The 11,643-nt window shown below is 37.9% G+C and overlaps 1 protein-coding gene across 1 annotated transcript; it reads right to left on the bottom strand.

Moving 5' to 3' along the window:
• Window positions 1-7,726: 7,726 nt before the first annotated feature.
• On the bottom strand, window positions 7,727-10,987 carry grpr (gastrin-releasing peptide receptor). The gene is made up of 4 exons (XM_004543536.3): window positions 10,680-10,987; window positions 9,339-9,690; window positions 8,912-9,025; window positions 7,727-8,226 (listed from the first exon to the last, which is right to left on the bottom strand). Exons 1-4 carry the CDS (start codon window positions 10,985-10,987, stop codon window positions 7,957-7,959), a joined length of 1,044 nt encoding a protein of 347 aa, XP_004543593.2. The 3' UTR covers window positions 7,727-7,956.
• Window positions 10,988-11,643: the final 656 nt, after the last annotated feature.

The raw sequence follows: 11,643 nt of genomic DNA, 5'->3' as shown, positions 1-11,643 counted from the left end.
AAAATAATTAAAGATGTTTGTTTTTCTGCTTTTTCAAAAAAGGTAGTGGTTTATTTAATTGCAACCTGTACTCTATTGCAGTTAACTTTTATTTTTTTAATTGTTTACAAAAGGTTTGAGGTGTGGAATAAACTGCAATGGAGTTTGAAAACAAAATATGGGTGTGTGTGGTTGGAGGACGTGGGGGGCCTAGCAAAAAAGGTTTGGGAACCACTGCTATAACATAGCTTGCCAGTTTGACATCATACAGTGAGGATTATATCAGGAGTTTATGTTTTTGCAAATGCATTTTTGAATGAGCCCTTGGTTATACTCCTCTGACAGCCAAGTCTGCTGCTCCATGAGTTCAAGTCCTTGATGCTATTCATTTGCCAATAACTCGTGTAAATATATCGATTAAATTCAAGACATCAAAGCAGAATGCTGGATGTATATGGACCTGCCACCAACAGCAAAATGCACATTCATAAGAAAGACAAGCTTCTGAGCAGTAGTTGAATATAAACACAAAGGTCAGGCTTAAAAAAGAAAACTGCAACTGAAAAAAAGAAAGCAATATTCCCAGGAACGTCAGTGGCAGCAGACGTACAGATTCAAAGACACCTGCTAGTGCTAAAACTGGGAGCTGTGCTTCACCCAGCCCTGATAAAAAGCAGGTGTTTCCCTCCTTATTAAAATCTGCAGATTCTGTCAAGCACAGAGCAACAGCGTGTAATCCAGTAGTCATTTCATTTAAGCAGTGCTGTGCCCTGTTTGGCTGTTTGCAGATCTTTTGAGGTTTTATGATCTGCTGCTCATATTACATTGTATTTAATCCCATCAGATAGAGAAAATTCAAGGAACACTTTGGTGCACAGAGCCATTGATGGTGAATTTATTCTTTAATTAGTGCGATTAACTGTGAAAGATGCTGCATGTTTTAAGGAGGTAAGTGAGTCATACTGATTTTAAAGATAAGATCTCCCCTTTTCTACTGGAAAGAGTACTCTTGCATTGTCAGCTATGGAGATTTCAATAAGCTGAGCTGTGGGCAAAAGGTGAGAAAGTACCCTATCTGCATGAAGTGATGAACAAAATATTTGACTTCAGCATAAAAATGTCCCAAGCAGGAGAATTTAACATGATAATACCCACTGAATGAAGACTTCCTGGTCCTGGTTCTTCTTGGTACCTGGCGAACATGTTAAATTACTCTACAGCATAGGTGTCAAACTCTGGCCCGCAGCTGGCCTACTGGTATTATACAGCTAATATATATATTGTTTAGTATTAAGCTTTGCTTGTTCCATATTCAGTTTTCCAGCAAAACTTATTTGAGTCCATAAGAAAAGATTCATTCTTATATCTGGAGAAGTTTTTCAATAAATATTACTGTTAGCCCGCGACTTTGTTCCAGTTTTGAATTTTGGCCCACTGTGTATTTGAGTTTGACACCCCTGCTCTACAGCGTACATCGGAAGCATTTGCACGGATGAAACATGACATAATCAGAATCTGCATATCAGTGGAAGATTGATTCAAAAGCAAGCCTTGGAATCTTTGCTTATAAGTAGAGACTGCCAAGGCACTCTTACCCTGCTGACATGCTGTGCCACTGCTTAGAGCAGTAAGACCATTTGGAGCCACAGCACATATTTCACATAAGAAAAATCACACAGCACACCACCAAACCAAAATGTCACAAAAAACGAATTGATAATTTTTCCCCACGCACCAGACATAGTGGAGTTGGCTCGGTTTGTCCCCAGTATACCTTTTTTGCTTTCTTCTGACCACTATGCTAGGGCCTTCATATGGGTTCTCCAGGATCCAGCTCAGACTGACTACTCTTTCTTTTCAAATGTTTATCTATTGCTAATAGGTTTTGTAACACAGTATGACTATTATGTAATTTCTTCTTTATCTTCTTCTTTTTTACTGGAAGCTGGCAACCCATTTAATTAAAGCAGGTAGTTGTACTGCCCTCTAGTGGAAAATAATGTAATTGTTCTACCCGTTACGCTGATTGCTTAGAGTACTAACCAGGTGGATCCAGATAATCTTCCACGGCGCACCTATGTTCCAGGGCACAGTAGTTGGGATACACTGACTTAGAGGATAAAATGAATGTATTAAAGGGCGTTTCTGGAAAGAAAACCCAATGCTGTCTCCAGGAAACCTGAAGCTTGTTTTCTAACGAAGCAAGAACAAGAACTTCACTTCAGAACAGCTTTTTTGTGTCCTTGAGCAGCTGCTGAGACAACAGCTCAATAACTGCACTTGAAAAAAGGTTGTTCATTCACAACCCCAATGCAAACTGACAGCTTAATCAATTTTTGCAAAGAATGAGGTGATTGCTCATGTGCTATGTGTTAGAGGCCTGTCCTCACTCGAGACTGAAACTGCTGCATCTACTGAATGCTGGTTTGGGGAAAGTGAATTTAACTGCAAAAAATAATAATAATTGTGTATTGTATTTGTGTCTTTAATTTAGATAACCTTGTAGAAATTTACCCGTGACATCCATTTTTCCATTGTTGATGACTGTCATATAAATAAACATCTCCATTTGTGTGATATTTGACATACTGTCTGTTATCTGACGTCCTATATATGTGCATCCAGATAACCTCCATCATCTCTAACAGTGTTTAAATTAATCAGACAGAAAACAAACACAACTTCTCATTTGTAAATGTGGTTATTTATGTGTTACTGTTGTTGTTCAGCGGATGTATTGATTTTCAGTCGTGCACACCAGTTTTGTCTCCTACATGTTTTAGGCAGCCTCAGAATTGATTTTGCACTCATCACAAAGAGTCAAAATGCCACGATGTTTGAATGTCATCGCGTCTCACAGTTCAGGGAAACAAATTCATAAAGGTCAGTTCAGCTACACAGAGTTTTGTCTCCCCCTTGCTGCTGAATTTAAGCGATGACTTTTTCCTCACTCATCTGTTTGAATTGCAGAGAAACATAATTGGAAACAGCTATTTTTGCACTTTTACAAGCAAGCATTAATTCACCAATTTTCTGCTAACTGAATCCATTAAAATCCATTAATTCTTACTTCTCGAAAATATTAAATGGATATGAGAGAAGTGTAGAAATTTCATATCATGAAGAACTTAAAGCTACAACACTGAAAAAATGACAGTGATGATTTCATTTTGACTAAAATGATGTGAATATTTTGTGTGACATTATTATGCATTATTTTATCTGAAATTTGAGCAGATTTCTTGAACTAATTCAAACTTCTATCTTCTGTTCTTCCAATCCTGTCCAACATTTTGGGCACAACAACCACTTATGTAAAAGATTGAATGTGTAAGTATTCAGTGTAGCAATGCTGAACTACAGTATTCTTTAAACATACTCATTTCAATTATACCTAAAATTAACTTTTAAACTCAAATAAAATTTATTTTAAAAAAAAAAACTAAATTTAGGGTCTAAGGAGAAAAAAACGAGTTAGCTGGTCAGAAACAGGTGGACTGCAAAATCTATTTGAAAAACTAAGTACAATTTGCCTAAGGTGACTAAGTTAGATCAACTTATTCATTTTAGGGATGTCAGTTTATTCAATCTCTTATCTTACCTGAAGCTCAAGGTGTTCAGCCATATAAGACTCACATCACCCGCCAAAAGAAGGGATTGGTGCTACATCATTGACTCCCTGAGGTGAACAAAGTGAAAATGACTAAATAAAGCGCTGTTGTTTAAAAGATTCAAGATTCAAGATATGGTGCATTAAGTGGAAATAATCTGTAATTTTGTTACAGTGTAGCACATTGTTGAACAGAGAAAGGTTTTTGCTTCTGCATGAATGATCTTTCTTTCAGAGAGTCGGAGCTTCACAGTATTTCTTCATTTCTTTAACCTTTTCATTAATTTACTGGGTCCGATACAGTACAGAGGTGAGCAGTAGACATTGTGATATTTTAAAAGTTAAGTCACATTTTAAAGATTGGTTACTGGATTTGTGTCACTGATCGATCAGTCAACTATCAGGTAAAAATGTACATGGAATTTGAAAATGTGTCACTCTTTTGTTACAGGAGGACTAAAGGAGTGAGTTCATCAGACACAGTTCATGTTAAAGGATACTGACATCAAGTCAGACAAAAAGGAAACATGATGACATTTGACAGTTTTCACATGTCAAATGCTTGTCTTCTAACACTTAACTATAACAAGGTGGCCAGCCACATAGATCGATACAGATTTCAGTAAACGGATGTCACACCTACACAAACGCAGACCTTGAAGCTGAGTGAAAAGTGTGACGAGTTCAGGAGAACTCAAAGTGTTCTTCAGGCTCTGTTCATAAATCGACACTCTTAAAACAAAAGAAGAAGAGGAAGATGGAAAAATGAAAAGAAAAAATATAAGTTAGCTTGAGAATGAGTTGTCACTAGATCACAGTAGTAGTGCGCAAACACTACATCAGACCTGTTACCACTGATACTGTGATGAGACTTCAGTAAAGAGTAGATGAATAAGCAGATGCATCTCTCCTTTGTCTTTTCCTATTTCTTAAGGACATGACTTTCAGATACTGTTCATCTGCTGCAGATAGTTTTTCAGGCCTTACCATTCTTCTTTTCCCCTCCATTTGCCTATTTCCTTAAAGTTTTTATGAACATGCTGCAAGCTATGATGGGATATGCCAAGTCTTCAGATAATAGCACTTTGATGCCTTTTTATGCTTGAATAATTCATAGGTCGGTGTTAAGTGGCTTAAGAAACAAACAACAAAACCTTCGGTCATATACAAGGACGAGAATTAAAATGAGTGAAAAATCAGCCAAAACTTCGAAAGACTTTCCGAAAGCCTAGAGAACGATTGCTCGAGATCATTTTTTAAAAAGCTGCAAGAAAGTGTGACTCTTTGAAAGCAAAATATAAGGCAATGAGACATACTTTTTGCACAGGCATGTATGAGGAGGACAGACGTGACCGTGCAGATGACGAAAAGAGCTTTCAGAGGTGGTTCATTTGCCAAAATAAACTTTTCACTAAACTATTATAAACTGTTTATTAAAGCATGTCTCGATGTGGTCAGCATCTTGGGAGAGCCATGCACACTAAAACACCAAGATTCATATTTTCAGGCTTGAAAAAACCATGTGAAAATTTAACTGCAGTTAGATTTTTTTTAAGCTTGTAAACCCAGTTTTTCTACATTCAGTGAGAACAGGAGTGAGAGCCAGTGGTTGAATTACAGTTAAAATTTGTACCAAGTTAATTGAATTGCATTACTTAAACTTAACCAGAGCGCAGCAGTAACTAAAAAATGAACAGAAATCATTTTGATGGTGAAGAAAACCCCTTGTAAGACTGCACAGCTCATTAAGATGCAGGCTGTTCTGCAGGATTTAGATGTACATTTCCAGATGAACAATCAACAGAAACAAAGCTAACAGAGTAAAAACCGCAGGGAAAAAAAACAGGAACAGGAACAGCTCACGGCCCAGACCATGCCTCCTTATCTGCCAAACATGGTGGTCTATTTACACTTTGGACACATTGTATACAGCTGCAAATGGAACAGACACGCTGGAATTTATTGATAATTTCACTGCTTACAGAAGCAGCAAGTCAAACAGCAACAGAGGAACAGGAGGAGATGCTGGGAAGACATCTCACCATTTGGCAGAACATTTAACATACAACAAATAACCCGAGAGCTTTTTAGGGGAGCCTCCAGATCGTAAATGAAAGTGTGTGTCCGGATTTGGTCTGTATCTGACTTTATTTAACTGTTAAAGTTAATAACCTATTTACATTTGAGACTCTTCATCGAATGAGCCTGTCTGTACAGATGACATGTTAAGTAGGGGGTTAAGACCATGCAGGACAGAAATTTGGCAAAGTGCTCAAACCACAACTAAACAAACACTACCCAAACTGAATTATGCACACAAGTATTACAACTACAGGCAACATCTTCTCCCACTGTGAAACACCAAATTAGGACATTGGGATGTGACATGCTGATGGTAAATCTAGTTATGTGACAGTACAGAATAATCATGGCCAGTGAGCATGCTGGCGTAGAAAATATGTAGCATATACAGGGTCAACAGGACTAAGGGCTCTGGTTTTGAATGAGTTTTATCCTGTTGTAAGAGAAAAGTGATCAATACATGATAGTCTGACAAATTATATGACGTTTTCGAAATTTAACTTGCCCAAGAAATGCATTTAAATGCAAAATTACATAACAAAAATATCGCTGTGGCTTGTGCTGCCAAATACCACAGGTGTGGATTTACATTCACTGTTTACTACTCACGATGCCAACTGAGGCAGTTAATATTTAAAATACATTTCTGAGGGTGAGCATCACAGCTGTATTTGGTTTTGGTCAAAGTTTTACATATAAATCAGTGGGGCTGCATACGGATTACATAGGATAAGCTTATTTTTAAAAACAAAATAATAGCAAATGCATACAATACTGTTGAATGTGTCAACGTTTCAATAGCTGTTTTCCCGTTTGTGGTACAGTGGTTAAAACATGTACGGTAGCTAACACACAAAAGATCCCCGGTTCAAACCAGGAGGAGACGCAAACAACCTCGGGGAGTCACAAGCTAGTATACTTCTACTACCAGACTCAAGCCTGGATAAATGGTCTGCTTCATTCCCTTTGGGAATTAAAGCTTGAGATATTTCTCAAGAAGCAGAACATTTATCCAGGCTTGAGGTTTTTCTCACCTTCTTGTTTCCTTTGGGAAATAAGGCAGAAGACAAAAGTACCAGATATATCCAATTACACAGTGCTGGTGTTGTTTCTAATTCATCATATTAATTAAAATGATTGGCCAACTAATCAGTCATGTTGCTGATGACACAGCAACATGAGACAAGGGAAATAAGAGAGAGAGGAAAAAACTCTTTTGTTCCTCTCCTCTATATAAAAAAGCAAGTCCACTAAGTCTGTAGGAAATGAAAAGGTCACATTTTCACTAGGGACCGTTTCTTTGTCATTAAAAGAACAGGACACTGTTGAATTATTAGTTCAAGGTTTGCTTTTGTTGAATTCTGGTGTCTTTAAGCTAAATTTGCCCACGTATTCTCCTTTTCAGTTTTTCATTTCCACTGTCACCAAGTGTTTGCTCACAGGAGCTAAACTGTGAGCAAACACTTCAAACACTAAACCTTCTAGTATTGCAGGGTCGTTACCCAGCAATGCAAACCGCTTTGAGATGTTGTACTGTTGTGAATTGGCCCTGTAAAATTCAAACTGACTTGCACTGAATAACTGTTCGCTTCCTATAACAGTTATAGAAAACATTAATATATTGTGTAAATTTCTTATTTAAGGAAAATGATTATCCTACGGTGGCCCTGAGAGGCCAAACGGACTGCAACTTACGAAAACACCAGCAATAAGAAAAACGCTGCAAAAGCACACAAAACACAACGGAAATAGGAAAAAACAGATTTCCAAAAGCACAAGGGAAGTGTTTCTGGGGAGACAATAACCCAACAGACCAGTTGCAGGAACCAAAATATGCTAAGAATTGCACTGGGAGACACTTAAAAGAAGTGAAGGATTTATCAGTTTTGTGAGGAAAGAAAATATGAGAGGTAAGTGTGTTAGCCTAACTATTAGCCTAAAAATCCGTCATCAGTATTATTTGAATCATGATAAAACACACCTACCATGTTTTGGGTTCCTGCAACTGGTCCGTCGGTTTATTGTCTCCCCAGAAACACTTTCCTTGTGTTTTTTTCTATTTCTGTTGTGTTTTTTGTGACAGTTAACAGTTAACAAAGACAAATATTACACACCGCAAAAGATTCAAGGACATCAACAAAAGATTGATTGAATTGACTGTGTAGATGTGTAATGTTTTTCGAGAAGACATCACTCTTTGGGCTTATTGTATCATGTGGAGAACTGAAACCACAAGAAAACCACACAAACATATGCTACATGCATGATGCAGTTCACTTTCACGCTCACACACAGTCCTCCTGTCCGAGCTGCCTACCATTAATGACAGTCATAGAGTGATTTGAGCTGCGGACAGAAGTCACACGTGTACTGTAATGTATCGGGCTCTGTGAGTGTTTGATGATGATGCGACAGCAACAGCACAGGTGCTGGTTGAACTGCTTCTTGAAGGACTTGCTCAGCAGATAGAGGGCAAAGGGGTTCAGGCAGGAGTTGGTGAAGGCCAGGATACGAGCTACAACGCTGCAGACGAAATGAAGCAACGAGGTGTCCACCTGGCAGGCGAGAAAGAGATTAAAAGATTAGATTTGAGGTATCTAAAAATATTTTTTAAAAAACCTAAATTCATCTGACTTGACTCTTTTTAAAAAGATCTACTTTATGTGAGCCAACAGGAACAGATTTCTCATACACTCCAAAACAACAATTTCTATTTAAATAGCATATTTTAAATCAAAAAGCGCTGACGGCATTTTCAGATCAGGGATGGAACCAAAATTAATAAATCAATGGATATATCAGATAACTTTGTGCAGAATAGATTTTTTTTAAAGTTGAGATATGTTCCACTTACAATACACAAAAAGACAGAAACAAATAAACTGATTTGCACTGTTACAACTCATCCACCTAACACACAGTGTGTTAGATGGATGAGTTGTAACAGTGCAAATACTGCAATAGCTACACTCGTTTTGCACGATAGATAGATAGATAGATAGATAGATAGATAGATAGATAGATAGATAGATAGATAGATAGATAGATAGATAGATAGATAGATAGATAGATAGATAGATAGATAGATAGATAGATAGATAGATAGATAGATCTTACTTCTTGTATTGTCTATTTTTGTTACTGTTTGTACTGGAGCACTGTAACCAACAATATTTCTCCTAGGGATCAATAAAGTATTCTGATTCTGATAAAATAATAATAATAATAATATTTGCCTACCTGGGAGTAGTGATAGGAGCGGTATAAGTATATAACGTGACTGGGTAGCCAGCATAGTGCAAACAGACCAACAAACACCAGCACTGTCTTGGCCAAGCGTTTTCTTGATTCAATCTGCTGTTCACATACAAAAAACAAAATGTTTAGATTAATTCAGATTTTGAGGACCATAACAAACATTTACAGGGGAAATATATGGTACATTTTAAAAGACTACAAACATGGTGGAAATACATTTTTTTCCAGTATGGAGAATTATTCCCCTAATTTTTTGTTTTGACTGTTTTTGTTTCCTTGGTAGCATAATAAAGACAAGAGACAAGCAACGATCATTTTTAAGTTGACAGTAAATTTCTAGTGGGGATTCATGTCATAAGAATAACCTAAACTGATCTATAGCTTGCCAAGTAACAAATTTAACACTAGCCTGTCGTCTTGCATGCACATTTCCCTCCACTGGCAGGTTGCAGGTGCTCCTCATCAGGCTCTGAGCGATGAAACTGTAGTACACAGATATGACCAGCAGTGGTATTATGTAGAAAATGAGGAAAGAGGCCATGGAGTGAATCTGAGGGTGCAGTTCAACTCCATGGGGATAAGGAGCACAGGTAACAAAACTCTCATTAGTGGAGGTGATGTTGAAGGTGTGGAGGTCAGAGAACACAGCCTCAGGTATTGCCAGGATCAGGGACAAGACCCAGATAAGCAATGCTTGCAGGACAATGCTGGTAGTGGAGGTTGATGTTTGAACATCCAAGGGTCTTACAATGGCCCTGTACCTAAAAGACACAGACAGAGGTAAATTAAACACACACACATGCATGCGCAGTTAGACAAGGAGACAAAGAGACCTTGTGTGTTCTGTAGAGGCATGCAAGGCAGTCAGTGCTTTCTAAGTGAAATCTAAAAGTAGACATTAATTAAACCTACCACATCCTTGCATCTAAAACAGGGTTTTGTCCCATAAAGGATCTCCCATTGCCTGTTTCCATCAAAGTACGTTTCACGTTATTTCCATCTTATTGACCAGTGTTCCTTAATAGTGACTGACTCAGACCAGTTTGGAATCTACAGCTTCTGTTGTTTTCAAAGGTGTGTTCCTGTCCCATTAACAGTCTGGAGCTGGGAAAACTCAGAGGTCAGCAGCTTTTTGTGAACAAACTTTCTATGTAAAATCCTTTAACATTGTTTATTTAGAGAGGAGTGGAGAAAAGAGGTCTAGGAAATGTGCAGCAAAATGAATTGATTGTCCTCGCATACTTACATTCAAACATGTAAACAATCGTGTTTCTTGTCAAAGATATGTTTAAGGTATTTTTTTCCTCTATCAGGTTTAGGATTGCATTATAGGCTATTCAGATAACAAACTCTTGAAGCACAGGATGCACAGGAACATTATAGGTGCAGCATTTATGTTTTTCACCAAAAGCCGAAACTTAGAACATCTTTTAATTGCTTTACGAAGCTGTACCAGTGACTGTTATATATAATAGCAATAGTTTCCTAATTCTAACTAATACATTTATAACAAATAATTATGATTGTGTAGCTATTGATTGCATTTATAGCCTTACACGTGGCAACAGACCAGAGCAGAAGCTCTGTCATGCGTAATTTTCCGAGGATCGATACACAGGTAAATATCTACTTAGACATTAAGTTTTTACGTCCTGTGGTTTCAATAGAAGACATACAGTCGTTTAACTTCTTTATGGATGCTGCTTTAAGTTATCCTTAGTTATGATGAGTTACACTGGTAAAAACCTACCTGTCAGCGGACAGGGCTGTGAGAGTGAACACAGAAACCCCAACCGAGGTGAGCTGGATGAAGGGGATGACTTTACAGCCCAGTCTGCCGAACAGCCACTCCTCTGACAGGTAGCGGCTGGCATCCACCGGAGCGCAGGTCACCAGCAGTAAAACATCCCCGAGCGCAAGACTCGACATGAAGAGATTCGGCACATTTCGGACGGATTTGGCAGAGCAAAACGTCTTGATGAGTGTGATGTTGCCGATTAGCCCCAACACAATGATTACACCGTAAACAGAAGCGATGGCTACACCGGTGTACAACATCGTCTGCGCCGGGGTTGGAGGAGAAATGAGGCTGCGCGACGCGTTTGTATGCTGATGCTCCATCTCCCCCACCGTCAAGCCAACGGACTGTTCCAGAGATAATTTGGGATAAATGTTTAAACTCTGAGATATGACAACATGTCCTTTCAGGGTTTCCAAAAAATAAAACAACTGGAGAAGTTATCGTGATATTTTGATGACGTGTGCAGGTCTCAAGCGGCCACCCGGTGCGCTTAGCGGAACTCAAAGTGCACCAATAAAGAGCAATCAATAAGTGTGTCAGTGGTATTTGATTTTAGAGAGAAAGCCTGAAAATGAAACACACAAAAGAAGCAAAAAAAAAAAAAATCTATTATTTCACAGTTACATTTTTCTCTAAAGGTGGATCAAACTAGAAAGACGTTTTATAATTGTATAACTTTAAGTATCACTAAAATAGTCTTGTCTATGTATTTACTTTATGAAGCACGGAGGGTATGTACTGTAGAAAACATGTAAACAAAGGTCATATTAAGTCTGTTTTTACACTATAGATAGATAGATAGATAGATAGATAGATAGATAGATAGATAGATAGATAGATAGATAGATAGATAGATAGATAGATAGATAGAAAATGTTTTTGTATGTTTGTCACACTAAAATGATCTTCAATT

The sequence above is a fragment of the Maylandia zebra genome, linkage group LG1 (assembly GCF_041146795.1).
Source record: "Maylandia zebra isolate NMK-2024a linkage group LG1, Mzebra_GT3a, whole genome shotgun sequence".
In the NCBI taxonomy this organism is placed as follows: domain Eukaryota; kingdom Metazoa; phylum Chordata; class Actinopteri; order Cichliformes; family Cichlidae; genus Maylandia; species Maylandia zebra.
This window is presented reverse-complemented; position numbering and strand designations above follow the sequence as displayed.

Bases quoted from the DNA above. Each gene is read 5' to 3' on its own strand.
- grpr (XM_004543536.3), bottom strand. From the start codon at position 10,987: ATGTTGTACACCGGTGTAGCCATCGCTTCTGTTTACGGTGTAATCATT. The intron at 9,691-10,679 runs GTAGGTTTTTAC...TGTGTCTTTTAG, and splicing joins ACAGCCCTGTCCGCTGACAG to GTACAGGGCCATTGTAAGAC. The intron at 8,227-8,911 runs GTAGGCAAATAT...CTCGCCTGCCAG, and splicing joins GCTCCTATCACTACTCCCAG to GTGGACACCTCGTTGCTTCA.